The 22248-nt window shown below is 25.5% G+C and overlaps 2 protein-coding genes across 4 annotated transcripts in view; one reads left to right on the top strand and one right to left on the bottom strand.

The window, feature by feature from the left end:
* LOC117172587 (putative homeodomain transcription factor) overlaps positions 1-2322 on the bottom strand; it is a 39562-nt gene extending 37240 nt beyond the window's left edge. Inside the window, exon 1 of the mRNA XM_033360668.1 lies at positions 1754-2322. Within this exon, the coding sequence (XP_033216559.1) occupies positions 1754-1779 (26 nt within the window). The 5' untranslated portion in view covers positions 1780-2322. The remainder of the gene's footprint in view (positions 1-1753) is intronic.
* LOC117172588 (ER degradation-enhancing alpha-mannosidase-like protein 2) lies at positions 1977-22248 on the top strand. Of its 3 annotated transcripts, none has more exons than XM_033360670.1 (5): positions 1977-2029; positions 2950-3401; positions 8778-9430; positions 13745-13955; positions 21377-22248. In XM_033360670.1, the coding sequence occupies exons 1-5, from the start codon at positions 1992-1994 to the stop codon at positions 22063-22065; spliced, it is 2043 nt and encodes a 680-aa protein (XP_033216561.1). In that variant the 5' UTR covers positions 1977-1991; the 3' UTR covers positions 22066-22248. The 3 variants fall into 3 exon arrangements, with proteins under 3 accessions (XP_033216561.1, XP_033216560.1, XP_033216562.1); XM_033360671.1 differs by lacking the exon at positions 1977-2029 and adding an exon at positions 2567-2787; XM_033360669.1 differs by lacking the exon at positions 1977-2029 and having other exon boundaries at positions 2566-3401.

Genomic DNA, 22248 nt, shown 5'->3' on the forward strand with positions numbered 1-22248 from the left:
ATAGAATTTCCCAAAAGTTTATAATACTTTAATAGATTTCAAAGAATTTATTCACATTAAAGTAGAAACTTTTTTCGATTTCAAAGTTTTTAAATATTTCAAGGTATTTCCAAAGACTTTAAAGGCGTTCAAAAATTGTAAAAAGATTCCAAAAAATCTGATTGATTATCAATAATTAAAATTTTCAAATAATTTTAAATATTTTAGGGTATTTTAAAAGATCCTGAGACATTTTCAAGACGTTTTCAAGGATTTTAATTATTTCAAGGGATTTGAACAAATTTTTAAGGCATTCTAATGAATTTTGCAGGATTTCGAAAAATCTCATCAGATTTCATTGAATTTCGCGGGAGTTTTTCATATTTTAGTGGATTTCAAAGAATTTATCCACAAGAATTAAAGAATTTCATTCGATTGCAATTTTCGTTTAATATTTCAAGGTATTCCCAAATATTTTAAAAGCTTTCAGGATGTTTAAAAAGATTTCAAAGAATTTACAATTGATTTCCGGAGATTTTACATATCTAAGTGTATTTTTAATAGATTTAAATATTTTTAAGTGATTCCAAATGATCTGAAAGATTTAAGAGTATTTTTTAAAAATTCCAAGGAGTTTTTAAGAGATTAAAAAAATATCAAGAGATTTCAAAAGATTTTTCAACATTTCATGGTATTTTTAGAAATTCTATGGAGTTTTTAAGTGGTTTAAAGAATGTCAAGGGAACCATCAAAATATTTAAATTTTTTTTACAATATTTTAGGGTATTTTAAAAGAATCCAAGGCATTTTCAGGCGCTTTAAAAAGTGTCAAGGGATTTAAAAAAATTTGGGATATTTTTTGTGAGGTTTGAACAGATTAAAAGGAATTTTTTATTGATATCAATCATTTAAATTTTCAGCGAATTTGAAATATTTTAAAAGATCCCAAGTTATTTTTAAGGATTTTAGTGGTATCAAGGGATTTGAACAAATTTTAAAGGTATTTTAATTATTTTACAGGATTTCAGGAAATATCATCAGATTTCATAAAATTTTATAATATTTTAATAGATTTCAAAGAATTTGTTTCCAAGCTGTGAGGACTTGCAGGGTTTCAAAGTTTTGAAGAGATTTTCAAATAGTTCTTGCAATTAATTTATATTAAATTAGAATTCAAACAGAATTCTCATTAATTCGGGAATTTTTAAATTTGGCAATTTTATTATACGGGCATTTTTAAATTTGGCGATAATATAAACTGTTCGGGAATTCTATTACTCGAGATTTTTCTATTTTGAATATTTTCTTTTATGGGATTTTTAAGCCTTATTTTTTATCATTTTAAAAAAAGTTTTTAATGAACTTTTTTAAAATTATCCTTGAATTCCTATGACTTTAAATTTTAATGAAAGCAATTGAATTTTTTACAATTTTTTTAACTTGGAAAATTATATAATTAAATAAATGAAATTAGATTAGAATTAGGTATTTAAATATTAATCGTCAGAGAAAATAAAAAAATAAAAATGGCCAGGAAAAACTAAGGGAATTTTTTTAATGAAGTTTTGCGGTACTCCAATTTTTTTTTCATTCTAATTTAAATTATAGATGAGAAATCTACTTTTCTTCTTTTCTCTTATTCACTCATCACACATATAAACAATGACAAAAAAATAACAAAACAAAATAAACACAAAAAAATAAAGTAATCACTAAGTTTCCCAAAAAAGCCACAAACCAAACAAAAACTCGAAATATTTTCCGAAAAACTCACCAATAAATGAGATTGTTAAGCCCCATTTTTTTCAAAATTGAATCGCTCTCCAGGATCCTCGGCAGCCCGATCTAACCAAAAATCTGTGACACCTTCTCTGAAGATATTTAACCTTTTGAAAGACCTTCTTGATTTAAAATGAATCTCGAAAACGCTTCTTCCCATAATATAACACTGGAATCGGATTCTTGAGCTTCCAATTTATCACCAAGTAGCGAAAGCTCGATTATTTATTCAAATGAAATTCGACCTCGACGTCGAGCAGCTTCCATCACGGTTTGCTTTATGCCTTCTCTTTTACTCCGCAGAGTGAAATTGTCAGAAATTGTCTATCGACCCAGAAATCCCTTCTCTGCGCATTCGCTCGCGAAATCCATCAATCGTTCACAACCATCGCACCAATCAAATCATTTTCCCAGTTTTTACCATTTTTTCAATCAAAACTTGATTGTTAAACGAACATAAATTATTGCTCTGTAATAAGGTCATTTTACACTTGTAAATTTATGTCGAAATTCTTATTTTCTATTTCTCACGTCTTTGACAGCTGTCATGAAGTACAGCTGTTCTGACAGTTGTCACACTTTGTCCACGTGACTTTCAACACGTGGCAAAAGTTCTGGGAAGTTTGAAATTTCGGAGCACATTTTTGTTTCATATACACAAAATTCATGTTTTTTTGGAAATTAAAAAATTTATAGTGATGTGGAAGAACATTTTTAGTTGAGAATTTAATATTAATAGATATTGTAACTTATTTTCCAAACATAAAATTGAAAAAAATTAGTTTTAGAAAACAGCTGATTGACGTTTGAGAGTTTGACACGTCGCGTTCTAACCTCCAAATTCTGACAGTTCCGCAACAAAGTTCAACTAAAAAGTTAACGAAAACTGTATAGAATGTTAAAATCTAATAAGTATTTAATATTTAGTTAGTAGAACAGTGATTAATTATGTACAAAATTACTGTCAAGCATTCCCAAAGTACGAGTAATCGCTTCTACTATAAAAATTCCTAAACAGAACCTAAAAATGTAAATACCGTTAATTTCGCTCAAAATATCTAAAATTATTTTTAAAAAAGTGTATAATAGTCGCAAAAGTATATAAAAGTTCTAAGAGATAATAAACGTGCCCTTTAAAATGATATTTTTACGAACCTTATTTTTTCTTTCATTCTTTTCGTGGGTGAATAGTGTGCGAAGATTTGAAAAAAAGGACCTGGACGAATTGCGAGAAGAGGTTCGTACAATGTTTAATCATGCCTATTCGAGTTATCTTCGATACGCATATCCATACGACGAACTCCGGTCCTTGAGTTGTGACGGTTTCGACACCTGGGGAAGCTTCTCATTGACCTTAATCGACGCCCTCGACACCCTGGCTGTGATTGGGAATTACTCCGAGTTCCGAAGAGTGGCAGAGATTATAAGTGCAAGGGCAGATTTCGAGGCGAATATTAACGTTTCAGTTTTCGAGACGAATATCCGAGTTGTCGGGGGACTCCTGAGTGCTCATTTGCTCTCGAAGAAGGCGGGAATGCGCCTGGAACCCGGGTGGCCTTGCAATGGACCTCTTTTGAGATTAGCGGAGGATATGGCCAAGAGACTTATTGCTGCTTTTGATACTCCAACCGGAATGCCTTATGGTAGTTGTACAATTTTTAAACTAGCCATTTGGGCTTTTAATTTTAAATCAGATGTGATATGCGGCATTCCCCACTTATTTTCCAAAAGTAGAACGCATTATTAGGCCACGAACTCCCCACACTGATGACACTATTTTTCACTTATTTTAGCGGCAATACTATTTTCCTACTATTTCGAAGAAAATGAGACTAAAAAACCCGGTTTTCTTACAATTGTTGAATTTTCCAAAAAAAAATTCATCTAAATAATTGAGTTTTAAAGAAACAGTGGAATTTAAAGCATACAAAGATGCATTTTCAGGCTAGAAAAATGAATTTTCAACTAAGAACCATTGTATTTTTCACCAAATGGTTGAACTTTTAACCAAGCAGTACAATTTTGAATAAAAAAATTGAAAATTCATCTTTCATGGTTAAAAGTTAATTTTGTTGTTGAAAATTTAACTGTATTCCAAAAAATGCATTTTTTTAGCTTGGAAATTTTACTGTTTGTTTAAATTTTGCTACTATTTTGTTGAATTTTTATATTTTCTTTTGAAAATTAATCTATTCTGTTAAAAATTAAATTGTTTTGTTGAAAATACAACTACCTTGTAAAAATAATTTTTTTTGTCTAAAATGCTACTGTTTTATTAAGCATTCGTCCTTTCGGATTAAGAATTCATCTTTCCTGTTTAAAAGCTAATTTTGTTGTTGAAAGTTCAACTACATTCCAAAAAATTCATCGTTTTAGCTTGAAAACTTTAATATTTATTTAAAAGTTCCATCTATTTGGTTAAAACTACAATGATTTTTAGTTGAATTGTAATCTGTTTTGTTTGAAAATTCCACTATTTTGATAAAAAATTCATCTTGTAGGTTCATAATTTAATTATTTTGTTAAAGTAATTTTTTGAAAAAATGCAGTGGTTTTATTAAATACTTGACGTTTTTTTATTTAATTTAATCTTTTTTGTTTAAAAATTCAACTATTTTGTTAAAAATTCAAGTATTTTTGTTCAAAATTACATGGTTTTCTTAAAAGATTGTCCTTTTAGATTAAAAATTATATAGTTTGGTCAACATTTCAACTATAACGTTGAAAATGCAAAAGTTTTTCGTTTAATTTTAATCTTTTTATATGAAAATTTGATTATTTGGCTGAAAATGCATATTTTATGTTGAAAATTCAACTATTTTATTAAAGTTATCTTTTTTGGACGAAAATTAAACTTTTTTATTAGAAATTAGTTCTTTTGGATTGAAAATTTATCTTTTCTGGTTGAAAGTTAATTTTGTTGTTGAAAATTTAACTATATTTTAAAAATTCGTCTTTTTGGCTTGAAAATTATACTATTTGTTTAAAAGTTCCAACTAATTAGTTGAAAATTAAATTATTTGGTTAAAAATTCAACTATTTTGTTAAAGTAACTGATTTTATTAAATATTTGTCGTTTTTTATTAAAAATTCATTTTTCATGGTTAAAAGGTTTTTTTTTCTGTTGAAAATTTAGCTATATTAAAAACAATTCATTTTTTTAGTTTGAAAATTTTACTATTTATTTAAAAGTTCCAACTATTTGGTTAAAACTGCTCAAACTTTTTTCATCGGAAATCCAACTATTTTGTTAAGTAATTTTTCTTGGTCGAAAATTCAACTGTTTTATTAAAGATTCGTCGTTTTGGACCAAAGGACCAATCTTTAATAAAACAGTTGAATTTTCAACCAAAGAAAATGACTTAACAAAATAGTTGAATTTTTAACAAATGATTTAAATTTTCAAGAAAATAGTTGTATCTTTAAAAAAAAGCATAAAATTCCAACAAAAACAATTCAATTATTCGACCGAAAAACATTATTTTAACAAAATATTGTAATTTTCAACCTACAAAGATGAATTTTTATCAAAATAGTTGAATTAAAAAAAATTACAATTGAAGCAAAAAACCGTTGCGTTTTTAACACAATATTTGGAACTTTTAAACAGATATTAAAATTTGCTAGCTAAAAGACAAATGTTTTAGAATATAGTTAAATTTTCAACAACAAAATTAACTTTTAACCAGAAAAGATGAATTTTCAATCGAAAAGGACTAAATAAAATAGTTGAATTTTTAACACAAAAATATGCATTTTCAGCCAAATGATCAAATTTTCATATGAAAAGATTAAAATTCAATCAAAATCACTTCCATTTTTTACCCAGTAGTTGAAATGTTGACTAAATGGTACCATTTTCAATCCAAAAGGTCAAATATTTAACAAAACCATTGGAAAATTTGAACAAAGAGTAAAATTTTCAAGTAAAAAAAACGAATTTGTTTAATTTCGTTAAATTTTCAACAACAAATTAAAATTATAACCATGAAAAATGAATTTTCAATCCAAAAGGACGAATATTTGACAACATTGGTTGAATTTTCAATCAAACAAAATTACTTAACAAAGTAGTGGAATTTTTCACATACAATGATGATTTTTCAACCAAGTGGTCGAATTTTCAAACAATAAAGCTTAACATTTCTCCAAGAACAATTCCGTTATTTAAATAAAAAAGATTACTTTAACAAAGTAGTTGAATTTTTTAAAAAATAATTTAATTTTCAACAAAATAATAAAATTTTAACTAAATTCCTGCATTCCTCAACTAAAAATTTAAATGTTCATTTTTGGTAGGAAATTGATCTTTTCTTGTTTTAAATTCAAAAATTCCGCTGAGATTTTTTTTTATTTGAAAGTTCAACTGTTTCGTTGAAAATGGACATGTTTGGTTAAAACTCGATTTTTTTGGGTAGGAAATTATCTTTTTCTTTGCAAGTTAATCTTATTGTTTAAAAATTCTTCTTTTCGGTTAAAAATTCAAGTATTCGAATTAAATGTTTATCAATTTAGTTGAAAACATATCTTTTAGGCTGGAAATAAAATTACTTGGTTTAAAGTTAATCTCTTCTGTTGAAAATTAATTTTTTAGTTGAGAATTTATCATTTTAATTAAAAAATTATTTCTTTTGTTAAAATATGAACTATTTTGTTGAAATTTTGTCCTTTTTGGATAAAATTTTGTTTCAAAATGAAAATTTAACCATTATTCTAGTTGAATAATTCTTAATTTTAGATAAAAATTCATCTCTCTGATTGAACTTTCATTTTTTGACTAAAAATTTAAGTATTCAATTTTTAGTTCAAAAATTATATTTTTAGTAGAAAAATTATCGTTTTTGGTAGAAATTAATATTCTTGATTCAAAATTTATCTCGTTGGTAAACAATTCAATTATTTTAGTTAAACATTCATCTTTCTGGTTTAATATGCAAATCTTTCAGTTAAAGACTTAAATTTGGACTAAAACATAATAATTAAAAAAAATGGAAAGTTAAACTTTTAGTTAAAATAAGTAATTTTCAACAACAACAAAAAACGGATTTTCTAAATAACAGTTCAATTTTTAACATAACTGGTGATGTTTCAACTAAAATGATAAATCTTTAACTGGGATAGTTGAATTTTAAACCAAAAAGATGAGTTTTCAACTAAAAAAACGAATCTTCAACTGAAATAGTTTAATTTTTAACAAGAAATTAATTTTCACTAAAAATGATGCACTGAAAACCCGAACATAAATAATTGTACGGTAAAAAAATCATTTTTCAACAAGACCGATGAATTTTCAATTGAAACTATGAAATATTCAATTGAAATAAGTTAAATTTTCAGTTAAAAAATTACTTTCCTAAAAAAAAATTACTTTCAACAAAAAAATAACTTTAAAAAAAATAGTTACATTTTCAAACAAACTGATTCATAATTTTAATTGGAAATTCACCTCTTTAATTAAAAATTGAACTATTTCGATGGAAATTCGTAACTTTTTATATTAAAATTAATTTTTTTTTGACTGCATATTTAATTATTCTATTTTTGGTCAAAAACGTATATTTTTTAATTAAACTTCAAATTTTTCCTTGCAAATTCATGCATTTAAAAAAATGTAATGATTTACTTTAAAATGCAATAGTTTCATTGAAATTTCTTCTCTCTCTTGACTGAAAAATCTTTTTTAGTTGAAAATATTTGTTTTGAAATTTCAGGGTTTCTACTCACCTGAAAAACCTGGAATTGTAAGGGAATTTTTAGAAACCTGGAAAAGTCTGGGATTGTCACGGATTTTTTATAATATCAAGGAATTTTTTCGAGAATATGCTTACACTTTTTAAATTTGTAATATAAAATTAAATAACAATATTTTTTCATTTGTAAAAGTAGTTTTATATTACTGGATTTAACAATTCTTTTGAAAATGTGTCTTTTTGGTTGTAGAAATTCATTTATTTGGTTGAAAACATATAATTTCTGGTCGAGAATTGAATTCTTTTGAATTCATCTTTTTTATTTGAAAATACAACAATTTGATTGGTAGAAAATTAACCATATTTGTTGGAAGTTCGTATTTAATTTCAAAATTCATCTGTTTTATATAGAAATTTAATCTCTTTTAGTTAAAAGTGGAACGGTTTGGTTAAAAATTAATCTTTTCTGGTTGAGGATTCATCATTTTAATTGAAAATTCATCTCTTTCATTGAAAATTGTCTATCTTTGTATATGAAAATTAATTTTTTTGGTGGAAAATTTATATTTTTAAGTTAAACTTCAAATGTTTCCTTGAAAATTCATGATTTTTTTTAATTCAATGATTTGCTTAAAAATTCAACAGTTTGATTGACATTTTTTCTCTTACTTGACTATTTTTATGGAAAATCATATCTTTGTATCGAAATATTAATTTTTTTTTACTGAAAATTTATATTTTTAAATTAAACTTCAAATGTTTCCTTGCAAATTCATGCATTTAAAAAAATGCAATGATTTGCTTAAAAATTCAACAGTTTGATTGAAATTTCTTCTCTTTTTTGGCTGAAAAATCTTTTTTAGTGAAAAATTCGTATTCTTTAGTTGAATTCAACAGTTTTTTAAACTTTAAAATTAAGATATTTTTTGTTTGAAATATCAACTTATACATTTGTTGTCGATAATTCATTTTTTTTTAGTTAAAAATACAGCTACTTGGTTGAAAGTTTCACCGTGGGTGAAATTGACCCAAACAATTTTTTAATCTCTTCGTAGAGTCTGTTAATTACTTCAACTTGGCTGGTATGTTACAATATTTTAATGGACAATTTTGGTGACAAAAACAATGAAACCTTTTTTTTAAACGTTAAAAAATACTTAAATATTTTTTTTAGATTTTTAGAACTTAATATTACTGCAGGATCTATTTTTTTAGAGATTGGGTAAGTTTCACCCACTGTGACCTGTATGATCATTTTAATTAAACATGTGAACCGGGAATTTACGTCTTTTTGATTAAAACGGCCAATCTGGAATTGGAATTTTTCAGGAACGGTGAACTTGAAGTACGGAGTCCCTGAAGGAGAGACAAGCATAACCTGCACCGCGGGAATAGGAACCTTCATCCTGGAATTTGGAACTTTGTCCCGTTTGACGGGAGATCCTCTGTACGAGGAAGTTGCGATGAACGCTCTGAAGGCCTTACATTACCACCGATCAAAAATCGGTTTGGTAGGCAACCACGTGGACGTCCTGACGGGTCACTGGACAGCCCAGGACTCTGGAATCGGGGCTGGCGTTGACTCTTATTTCGAATACCTCGCGAAAGGAACCCTTCTTTTTCAGGATCCTCAATTAGCTGCAATATTCCATGAGCACAAGGCAGCTATCGAAAAATATATTAGAAAAGAAGACTGGCATCTTTGGGTTTCAATGAGCAAAGGTCAAGTGACTCTTCCAGTTTTCCAGTCCCTGGACGCTTATTGGCCTGGAGTTTTGAGTCTTTTTGGAGAAATTGAAGACGCTATGAAGTCTCTTCATAATTATCATCGAGTTTGGAAACAGTTTGGTTTCACGCCGGAATTTTATAATATTCCGCAAGGGGAAGCTGGAACGAACAGGGAAGGATATCCGCTGAGGCCGGAATTGATAGAGTCTGTGATGTATCTTTATCGAGCAACGGGAGATCCTTATTTAATTCAGGTAGACTTTTTTTAGATTTTCTAAAGGCCAGAGAATTCTAAAAAATTAGGGAATTGCAGGAAAAATCTGATATAGTCAGGGAATTTTAGATAAGGAAAAGAAAATGGTCAAAATTTATCATTTTTTTCGTTAAAAATTTGTCTTATCGGTAAAAATTGTGTTATTTTGTTAAAAATTCAACAATTTTGTTCAAAAGGTATCCTCGAAATAATTTTGTTGGAAATTAATTTTTGTTGTTGTTAAAAATTCAAATTTTCGTGTAGAAAACAAAACTGCTTTGTAAAAAAATTGTCTTTTTGGTATAAAATTTCAATATTTTGGAAAGAAATTTTTTTATTTATTGACTGAAAAACTTTCTTGGTTGAAAATTTGCCTTTTTTACTTGAAAATTCATCTGTATTCTTAGAAATTTAATCGTTTTTTTTCCTGAAAATGTAACAGTTTATATAAAATTTGATCTCTTCACCGAGGAATCAACCGTAAATGAATTTTTTAAATTGAAAATTCAACTATCTCATGTTTGGCTGAAAATATATTTTGTTGAAAATTCATCTTATGGATTGAAAATTCAAATATATAATTAAAAATACATTTTTTGGTTGATGATTTATCATTTAAGTTGAAAATTTATTTCTCCGGTTGAAAATTTAATTATTTTTTTAAATGCTCGTCTTTTTTTGGGTCGGAAATACAATTTTTTTGACAGATAATTTGTGTTTTTGGGTTGAAAATTTAACTTTTTCGTAGGTAAATCTTTCTGGGTTGAAAATTTTCTCTTTTTGGTATGAAAATTAATCCATTTTGGTTAAGGAATTCATTAGTTTGTCCAAATTTTTTATATTTCATGGATAAAAATTCATTTTTTCTATGCAGATTCATCACTTTCGTTGAAAATAAGACTTTTTGTTTAAAATGTCTGTGATGTAAGTTTACAGAGCAACGGAAGATCCTTATTTAATTCAGGTTGACATTTTTTTAGAGTTGCTAAATGTCAGGGAATTCTTGAAAGTTAGGGAATGTCAAGAAAAATCTGAAATTGTCAGGGAATTTTAGATTTAAAACAGAAAATTGCCAAAGTTTATCATTTTTTCGTTTAAAATTTGTCTGATTGGTAGAAATTGTACTATTTTGTTAAAAATTCAACAATTTTGTTCAAGATCCATTATTTTTTGTTGAAAATTCAACTTTTTTGTAACAAATTAGTCTTTTTTATCTTAATATTCAACATTTTAGATGTATTTTTCTACCGAAAATATTTGTTTGGTTGCCAATTTAACTCTTCTTAAAAATTAGTGTTTTTTCAAATTTAAAATAATTTTTTGTAATGAAAATTCAATTATTCTATTTTTTGGTATTATGCATTAATTTTTTTGAAAGTACATCTTTTTGTCTGAAAATTTAACTGTTTTGTAGGGAATTCGTCTTTTTTATTTTTTAAATTCAACATTTCGGTTGACATTTTGTTTACTGAAAATATTTTTTTAGTAGAAAATTTATCACTCTTGTTAAAAATTCGACTTTTTGGTCTAAAAATTAATCTTTTATCGTATAAATTTAATCCTTCTTGGGTTAAAATGCAACTAAATACAAAATTTAACTATTCCATGCTTGGTTGAAAAAATGTATGTTCTTTAAGTAAAAATTTTTGTATTTGGATGAATACTCGTATTTTCTGGTGGAATATTAATTTTACTTGTGAAAAACTAATCTTTTTGGTTGAAAATTCGTTTTTTTTTCAAATTTAAAATAATTTTTTTGAATGAAAATTTAATTATTCTATTTTTTGGTTGATTATGCTAATTTTCTTGAAAATTGATCATTTTGTCTGAAAATTCAACATTTCAGATGACATTTTTTTTACTGAAAATCTTTTTTTTGTAAAAAATTTAACACTTATTAAAAATTCGACTTTTTGGTTTAAAAATTAATCTATTATCGTAAAAATGTAATCTTTCTTGGGTTAAAATGCAACTGTATTAGTTAAAAATTAATCTCTTTAATTGCGGGATCAACTTTAAATATATTTTTTAATTAAAAATTTAACTATTCCATGTTTGGTTGAAAATGCATATTCTTGAGTTCAAAATTTATGTAGTTGGTTGTAAACCCGTCTTTCATGGTCGACTATTAATCTTATGCAAATGCATTTATTTTCTTGAAAATTATTGTCTTTTTGTCTATTCATCATTTTAGTTACAAATTTATTTCTTTGGTTAAATTATTTAGTTGAAAACACTTTTGTTGTAAATTCGACATTTTGGTTTAGAAATGAATGTGTTATCGTCGAAATTTAATATTTTTTTCCTAAAAATGCAACTTTTTGTAGTATAATTGATCTCTTTTCATGGAGGAATCAACAGTATATAATTTTTTAATTGAAAATTTAACTATTTCATATTCGGCTGGAAATCTATTTGGTTGTTGAAAATTCATCTTATGGGTTAATAATTTAACTATATATTTGAATAAACATTTTTTTTATTTGAAAATTCTTTTTTTGTTAAAAATATATTTTTTTTCATCCAAAATGTTCAGCAACATTTTGGATTACCTTTTTTCGTAATTCTCTGAAATATCTTTCTTGTTGGAAAAGCCAATTTTTGTTGAAAGTTCTACTTTTTGGTTTAAAAATTAATTTGTTTTGATTGAGTAGCCAATTTTTTTGCCGAAAATTCATATTTTTGGTTAAATTCAACTATTTTTGGTTGAAAATTCAAATATTTTTTTGGTTGCAATATCAGCGATTAGTCCTTTCGTTGAGAATTCATTTTTTTGTAATATTCGTCTCTTTCGTTGAAAATTCAAGTATTTCGTTAAATTTTGGTTTCAAAATTATTATTTCATAATGAAAATTTAATTCTTCCATTTTTGTTTTTAAATTTATCTTTTTCAGTAGCAAACTCAATTATTATCTTGAAAAATTCATATATTTTGTTATAAATTTGTGTTTTTTTGCAAGAAATTAATCTTCTTGGTTGAAAATGTAACTATTTTAAAAAAATCGCTTCTTGTTGATAAAATTTAAATTTCTTAAATTAAAATGTAACTATTCTGTTTTTAGTTGAAAATTCATGTATATTATTGGAAATTTGTCTTTTTAGGTAGAAAATTGATCTTTTTGGTTGAAACTTAAATTGAAGATTCATTACTTTCTTTGAAACTTTAGCACTTTTTTTTGAAAATTCGACTTTTTGGTTGAAATTCATTTTGTTGACTAAAAATTCAACTATTTGGTTAAAAATTAATTTTTGTGGTTAAATAATCATATAAATTCGTATTTTTTGCAGGAAATTCATCTCCTTGCTTAAAAATGTAATTATTAAAAAAAAGTAGTTTCTTTTTGATAAAAATTAAATTTTCAAACTGAAAATGTAACTATTCTTTTTTTAGTTGAAAATTCATGTACCTTATTGGAAATTTGTCTTTTTGGACAGAAAACTAATCTTTTTGATTGAAAATTCATTTGTTTAAAAATTCACTTTTTTGGCTGAAAATATAACTATTCTATTTTTAGCGGAAAATTCTTGTATCTTGTTGTAAATTTTTCTTTTTGGGCAGAAAATGAATATTTTTTGTTGAAAATTCAATTATTTTCTTCAAAATTTTTTGTTAAGGATTCATCGCTTTAGTTCAAAATTACTTAATTTGGTTGAAAATGTAACTATTTTCTTTCAAATTCGTTTCTTTTTTTGGTAAAAATGTATCTTTTTGATTTGAAAACTCAATTATTCGTTTGAAAATTCATATGTTTTTTTGTAAATTCGCTTTTTTGACAAAAAATTAATCTTCTTGCTTGAAAATCTAACGATTTTGTTAAAAATTCGTTTCTTTTCAATAAAAATTAATTTTTTAAACTGAAAATATAACTTCTCTATTTTTAGTTAAAAATTCATATATCTTGTTGGAAATTTTTCTTTTTGGACAGAAAATGAATCTTTTTTGTTGAAAATTCAATTATTTGTTTAAAAATTCCTTTTTTTCGTTAAAGATACATCATTTTAGTTCAAAATTAATTAACTTGGTTGAAAATGTAACTATTTTCTTTAAAATTCGCTTCTTTTTTTGGTAAAAAAGTATCTTTTTGATTTGAAAACTCAATTATTCGTTTGAAAATTCAAATGTTTTATGGTAAATTCGTCTTTTTGACAGAAAATTAATCTTCTTCGTTGAAAATTCTTCTTTAAGTTTAAAAAATCAACTATTTAGTTAGAATTTAATTTGTAGTCTTGTGGTCTTTAAAATAAATTTGGAAACAAACCTTTTTTGCGTCTCTATATTGAATAGTCAATTCGAAATTTGCATCTATTGTTTCAGGTCGGGGTGGATGTTTTAAGAAGTTTGCAACATAGTGCTAAGACTACTTGTGGATATGCAACGATTAATGATGTGAGAGATCATCGAAAAGCTGATAGGATGGAGTCGTTTTTCCTCGCGGAAACCACAAAGTATCTTTATCTGCTTTTCGACCCCGAGAATTTTATTCACAACAATGGGGAACATGGAGATATTGTCAAAACTCCCTGGGGTAAGGCTCACTTTTCGATCAAATTAATTGTGTCCTACAGTTTTAGAATTTCCCCTAATTGTGTTAATTACTTTTTTTAGGGGCTGTAATTAATTTGTGTAAAATATTTCTATCCTCCTCTTAATGTACGCAATTTTTAGTTTCCAGAAATATTTTGCTAGTTATAGCTAGTAAAATTAGGCACGGTCTCCGAGAACTTTTTTTTCAAAATTGCCTGATTTTTTTCCTTAAATAATTTTTTATTTTCTTTCATTATTAATATTCAAATATCAGCATTTATCAATATTGTAGGATTTTTAACATAGAAACTTATATAAACGAAATAAAGTAGTATTTCAGATACAAATTTAGAATTTTCAAATTTATTAAGTTATTTTAAATGAAAAAATGTCTTTTCTATGATAAAAGATGACATTTTAGCAACATAATTAAATTTTTCGTTCATGAAAGAAATAAAATTTGATTGAATTTTTAAGTTGAAGAAATTTGGATTTTCATCCAGAAAAGATTTCACTTCTCTTTTTAACACCAAAATATTAAATTAAAAAAGGAAATTTATTAACAAAACAGCAGAATTTTCAACCAAAAAACATGACTTTTCAACAAAAATCTTGAATTTTCAACCAAACAGTTGCATTTTTATAAAAGAAAGATGTAATTTCTGCTAAAGCAGGTAAATTTCGAATTTCAAACGAATTGGAAACAAATTTAAAAATAAAAATAAATTATTTTGATAACCCTAAAAGTGGAAAGAGCGAAAAGAAATTTAAGGTAAACGAAAATAAGTTGATGAAATTCATAAAAATTCAAGGTAAATTAAAAAATTTTTCAAATGAATTGAAAACAATTTAAAAATATGACAAAGCTTCATTGAATTTAGGAAATTGGAGACGAGCTTAGAAAAATGCAAGAAAATTTCAAAGATTTTGACGAAATGTCTAATCCTTCAAGTCGAGTTTAAAAGACTTTAGGATCAATTAAATAAAAAATATTAATTTTTTTTTTTAAATCCATTGAATTAAATGGAATTGAGTAAATTTAAAAAATACAAGTGAATTAAAAAAAAATCCAAAGAATTTGATGAAGTGTCCAAAACTTTAAGGTGAGTTTTAAATAAAATAAACAAAAACTTTTTAAAAATCCATTGAATTAAGTAAATTCAGAAGAATTCAAAAGAATTCATGGTAAATTGTTAAGAAATCCCTAATTTCTTATGAATAAATTCTCTAAAATTCTTTAAAATTATTGAAACCCTTGGAAATCCCTTGAAATTTTTTTTATCTCTTAGAAATTCCTTGGAATCTTCTGAAATACCCTTAAATACTGCAAATTCTTTGAAAAATTAAAAACTGCTTGTAATTTTTTTAAATAACCTAAAATATTTTAAAACTTTTTAAATCATTTAAAATTTGTTAAAGCTCTTGAAAATCCCAAGGTATTTGAAAAAATACCTTAAACTGTTTAAAATCCTTTTATCATTTTATCATTTGATCCTCAGGACCAATTAAATAAAAAAATTTGAAAATTAAAAAAAAAGTCTATTGAATTAAGTAGTATTTGAGTAAATTTAGAATAATTCAAATAATTAAAAGGAAAATCGAAAGAAATCAGGATAAATTAATAAAAATTCAGGAGGAATTTGAATTTGATTAATATAATTATTTAATTGTATATTTTTACTCATTATCTCGTTGAAATTTTTCTTATTGTGCAACAATTTTTTCAATTATTCAATTTTTCAATTATTTTCAGAGTGAACTGAAAATGTTGCGATTTTTAAAAAGAATTTAATTAATTAAAAAGTTTTTCAAATGTTTGCACGACAACTTTAATACATTTTTTATTAATACCAATTGAAAATTCATGTTTTTAATAATTTGCGTTAAAGAGATAGTTTTAATTGCATATTTCGATAACATTTTTATTATAGATATCTCGCTGAAATAAAAAAAATTGTCTTATAGTGCAACACTTTTTGTCAATTATTTTCAAACTGAAAAAAAAGATTGCGATCTTTAAACACAATTGTAATGAATTTAAACTGCTTAAAAATTTTTTAACAACATTTTTTATACATTATTTTTTGAATGTTATTGAAAATTCATGTTACCAATAATTTTCGTTAAACAAAAAACAGTTTTATTGTATATTTTATTCTTTATAGTGTAATGCTCATTTGTTAATTATTTTTAATGTGAACAAAGAAGATTGCGATCTTTAAAAACAATTGTAACGAATTAAAATTTATTTATATTATTGAAAAATTATGTTTTAAATAATTTGTGTTGAAAAAATCGTTTAATTGCTGTTTTTTCTTGAATATTCCAAATTTGAAGAGTATTCTGAGGTTTGTTAATACTTTCTTTCTAGTTTAAAAAAAAAGAGAAGTAAAATATTAACTCATTCTGACTGAAATTTCCGTAATTTGTGATAATATTTCTCATAAAACTGAAAAAAAGAAAGCGCATCACTTTTATATGTCGGAAAAGCTCTCATAAGTTATGTTAAATAAACTCTTTATTTTTTTATAGAAACTATCGAACTCAAAATGTTTATCTAATTTAGGATGATTTTTAACATAATATTACATTGGATAAAGAAATATTTATTATTGCACCCAAAAATACATGTTTTTTTCATTTTTCAATGAATTTTTCGGGAAAATGACGATTCTTAAAATTACATTTTAATTTGACCAACTAAAATACCTAAATGTAAAAAATGTTTTTCGGTAACCTTAATTATAAACGTGCTGATAAATATAAATATCTCTATATGAAAAAAGCTGGGTTTTCTTGAATTTTCCGCATTTGAAGAGTATTTCTGGACTTTGTTAATATTGTTTAATTACTTTACAATACAAAAATGACACCTCAACTCATTTTATTAAACATTTTATTATGTAGGCAATAATTTCATATAAAACACAAAGTTTGAAGAAAAATAGCAACGCGCGCCAAATTTTCCGGTAGGAAAAACAAGTTATGAGTTGCGCTGCAAATTTTCTTTAGTTTCTTACCTCAGAAATGTGTAACACTAAATAATTTAAGAAATTGAGCATGCAGTTTATGAAAATAAAAAAGTTTTTCTTTGCTCTCAAAGGGTAAAAAATTTAGGATAAATTCATAAGATTTCAAAACAATTCAATTCAAGTTCCGAAGAATTCAAATGAATGGAAAATAATTTTTAAAAAAATTTCAAAAAATTCATTGAATTTGAAATAAGCTTGGAAAAATTCAAGGGAATTCGAAAGAATTGGATGAAATGTTTACAAATTAATGGTTAGGTTAAACGACTTTAGGATCACTTAAATAAAAACTTTAAAGAATTCCAAAAAATTCAAGAGAATTCAAAAATTTTAAAAAGAATTCAGGGTGAATTTCAAAAAAACTTCCAAATTTTAAAACTCTACTAATTTCTAACTAAAGGAGTACCAAATAATTAAAGTTAAATTCAAATGAATTGCAAAAAAAATATTGAAAACATTCCATTGATTACAAAAAATTTAAGTGAATTTAGAGGAATTTAAGGAAAATGAAAAGAATTTGATGAAATTCCTAAAAAGAGCAAACTAAATTTAAAAAACAATTAGGTGAATTGAAAACAATTCAAAAATATGAACAAATTACTCAAATTGAGTACGTTTAAACGAGTTTAGAAAACTTAAAGAGAATTAAAAATAATTTGATGAAATTTCTAAGAATTTTAAGTAAATTTAAAATACTTTAAGATGAATTAAACAAATAAACTTTTTAAATTGAACTGAACTGAGTAAAATTGGATTAATTTAGAATAATTCAAAAGGATTCAACAGAATTCAGGATAAATTAATACGAATTCAAGGCGAATACTAAATGAATTGCAAAAAATAATTTTAAATCTCTTCAAATCTTAGAAACCCCACGAAATACCTCATTCTCGTAAATAAATTCATTAAAATATTATAAAATCCCGTGAAATTACATGAAATCTGATGATACTTTCTGAAATCCTGGAAAATGTGATAAAATACCTTGAGAACTCTTACAAGCCCATGAAATGATTAAAATCTTCGGAAATATTTAAAAAAATTAAACCGCAATGAAAATTTTTTTTTAAATCCCTTAAGATTATGAAAAACCTTGGAAATCCCTTGAAAATTTTTAAATCTCCTAAAAATGCCTTGAACCTTTTTAAAATAGCCTAAAATATTTCAGTCTTTGAAATTCCAATTAATCACTAAATCCAATAAAAATACCTTTGTAATCTTTTAAATTAACTTTAAATATTTTGAACAATGTTTCAAGTCTTTAAAATGTCAAGGAATTTGAAAAAATACTTTAAAAATAGTTAAAATCCACTGATTAGTTTATCAATTGATCTTCAGGAAATATTTAACAATTCAAAAAAAGCATTGAATTAAGCAGAATTGAGTTCCAAAAAATAATCTAAAATCTCTTAAAATCTTAGAAACCTTATTGGGAATGGCGGTCTACCATTTCGCCACCTGGTGTCTAAAACTAAAACTAGAAAGAGCAGATACAATATCAAATACGTAAATTAATTTTGGCATAAAAGTATTTTTACGATAGTTTTGTGAATTATAAAACAATGATTAATTACTAAAAACAAATAGTTTCAGACAGAATTTTGATCTTATACAGTGAAAAAATACATTTTTGTCAAATAGGTTTAAAAAAAAAACAGTTAAAATAAATTTTAATTAATGTATGTAGCGACCATTTTTATCCAGATTATGTGCATTTTATTTGAATGAATAAGAACTGAGCTGGAAATGAAAGCAATCAAAGTGGAACTCTTGAATTTTAAACTTTTAATATTGGAGTTTAAAAGTTTTTTAATTCAATAATTTTGTATTTAAATCTGATTCAAATGCTCAATAATTTACACGTATAAAATGGAAGCTAATAACACTTTTAAGCTGAACAATTTTTAACTAAATGCAGTTAAACTGCAAAAAAAATTTTAACTTTTATAAATTGTAGAGTTCAAAGATTCAGGTTCAGTCCTAAAAATCAAAATCCACCTTAAAATTTTTAATGCTCCAAAGTCTAAATTTAAGAATCAATCAATGAATTAAAGAAATTTAAAAATTATATCATTTAACGCTATTTTAAGCCAGAAACATTAAAAATTGAACGATTACATTTTTTTTATAAACTGAACACTTCTTAAATTAAAAGTTAAATAATTTAAATTTTAAATGGTTGAAAAATACTGAAAATGCTTCCAAATTTTGTTTGAAAATCTTGAAACATCTGTATGTTGTTTACATTTTTTTTCAAATTTTTTATTATTTTTGAAATTATTTCAGAACATTTAAACATCCTTTAAAGTGAATCCAATTTTTTCTTTTTTTTTAATTCTGTCAAATTAAACATATTTTCTTAAACTCTTCCACACTCATTCTTGATAATTTGGTAAGTCTTTATCAATCTTTTTGAATAATCACTGAAAATTATCCTTTCAAAATAAAAATCATTTTCAATTTTCATAGGAAATATTTTTTAATGTTCTGAAGCCATTCAAAATTCTTAGTTTTTTGTTGGTACACGTACACTTGTTTAAATTATTTCAAATCATTTGAAATTTTTAATTGAATTTGAATTTTTTTTAATTTCTAAATATTTCTTCAACTTCCTTGATTTATTAAAAGAATGATATGTATTCAATCGTTATTTATACATCGAAGCTCAAAAATTTGACTTACAAATACAACTTTTTTTAATAGAACAATTAAAATGTAAAGTTTAAAATTTAGTTTTTAATATTTAACCACAATTACTGATTTTGAATAAACAGTCAGAAATTTCTAAATATTAAGTCATTCTTATTTCTCTTAATTAAATTGTTTAAAATTGAATGGTTTAAAAATGTAATATTTTAGACTAAAATAATATGTGAAATTTAACAAAAGCTTTTAATTATGAATATATCATTCTGAAGTTATTTTAAAATTGAAAATAGCTTATAAAGTTTCAATCGGACATTTAAATTTGTTTAACTAATAAGACTTTCCAACTGAAATAGTCTCTATAATTTTTAACGTTAGAAACTGGAAATTCTGATTTCAAATAGTCTTGTAAAATTAATTATTACTCATTTTTTAAATCTTAAAGAACAGTTCAATTTTAAAAATCATTATTAATTTATATCCACAGTTGGTCAACTAAAAATGTTTTTTATCTAACATCTTCGATTACAAAAGCTTCTAATTTTTAATGCCTTAAGTCTTAAAAACTGTATTTTAAAATTCTTCAAAATAAAATGTACCCCTAACAATTAAAATCAATAAAATCACTGTCATTTTCCGGTCCCATAAGATTCCACATTAACCCGGTCCAGCAGCCACCATATGATTGGAATTTTAATAAGAATTCTTGCCTAACTTTCAGATCAGTTTTTGAATAGTAAATATATCATGTATAATTTAATGAAAATTTACTTTGAGTTTATTTCTGCTTAAAAATTATTCCATTTAAGTTTATAATCTTTTGAAAATCACAATAAATAGAACATTAATTGATTGTTTTTATTTTTAGAAAAATATTTCTGCAAAGAAATATTTTATTTACCTTATAAAATGTAAATTCCATCTACACCCCTTTGTTTTCGATAAAGAATTATTTTTAGTATCCAATAAATACTTTAAAATATTTAAAGATATTTCCTGAAATCCTGGAAAATGTACTAAAATGCCTTGAGAGCTTTAAAATCCCTTAAAATCATTGAAATATTGTAAAATATCTTCAAACCTTATAAGTAATGTAAAGTCGTTCCATATCTTTCGAAATTCAAACCAAGTCCTTACCCTAAAATATTCCAAACGCCTTGAAATCTTTGAAAATTAAAAGAGCTTGGTAATTATTTTTAAAACTTTTTATATAAATTCCCTGATTCGATCATATTATAAATTTTTTTAAATTTCCATTATGGACTGTAAATAGGGTACCATAGGGACCAAAGCTTGTGAATAGAGTATTTTAGTGACCGATCTGTGAGGCCTGTTATCCAACAAGATTTTGAAATGCAACAATTATCATAAATTTCGGGTGTTAGAAATTCATTTATTTAAAAATCTGAATGTGGACAATTTCAAAATATGTTTAACCCTGAAACGGTACACTGGTGCAAATTCGCACCCGACGTTTTTAAATTTTGTTGGCATTTACGCAAACATAGCTGCAGCGTATTTTCCCCATACATATTAAATATATATTTTAAATGTGTGATATATGCTAGTTGTTAATTATATGTTCAATATATAAAATATTTAATATTAACATTGCAAACAAACCAATTCGCACCAGTCTACCCTTTAAACTTGTTATTAAGCTATTAGATTCAACGATCTTCGTTTAGAAGTGAAAACTTTAACCAGATTTTACTCGCGATTGCTAAATTCACTTTAAAATCTTCAGGTCAATGTGTCGTGGACGCCGGAGGTTATATTTTCAACACCGAGGCCCATCCGATAGATCCAGGAGCCCTTCACTGTTGTCGTCGAGTACAAAGTGTCTTTCCCGAGAAAAAATCGACTCTCCGAAAATTCGTTTCGGTTGAAAATCATCCAGAGGAAGAAGCTGCCGAGCCAGTTTCGGAAGAAGAAAGAATTCTACAAAATGAATCCGAGAAAGACAAATCAATTGCAATCGTGAAGCTCTCAGAAATGAGACAAACCGCGAATCTCACCAAGGAAAATGTTTCGCGAGTGGAGGAGAACGAAGCAATTGTGGAAAATGCAGAAATGGAAATCGAAACTGAGAATGTGAGTTCGGAAAATTCCAGAATTCAAGTTGTCCCGCCGCCTCCTAATGTGATTTATAAAGCTGATGACAGCGAAAATATCGATTCTTATGAAATTGGAAGAGCGAGTGTCGAATATTCGTCAACGGTTTCACTTAGCAATCGAACCGATAAATTGGAGGAGCAAGTTCCTAAAAAGAAATTCGAGCCTCAGGCAATGCTTGAGAATATTAGAAAAGGGAATTTATATCCCATGAATCTGACAGCGAAAATCGATTATCAGACTTTGTCTTGTAAAGCGCAACCCTTCTTGCAAAGGATTTCGATCGTGGGAGAATTTTTTTGGAAATCTGCTGCTGATTAATCCGAATTTAATTCTGCAACAAAATTGTAAATATTGTCAAGTGTTTAGGGTGTCTGCCCTACCTGGAAAATCTGAAAATGTCAGGGATTTTTGCTTAAGTCAGGGAACTATTTCGTGAGCCTGCGTAATTTCTTTTGAAATTGCAATGTAGAATTGAATAAAAATTATTATTCGTTTGTAAAA

Source organism: Belonocnema kinseyi, chromosome 5, assembly GCF_010883055.1.
Source record: "Belonocnema kinseyi isolate 2016_QV_RU_SX_M_011 chromosome 5, B_treatae_v1, whole genome shotgun sequence".
Lineage (NCBI taxonomy): Eukaryota > Metazoa > Arthropoda > Insecta > Hymenoptera > Cynipidae > Belonocnema > Belonocnema kinseyi.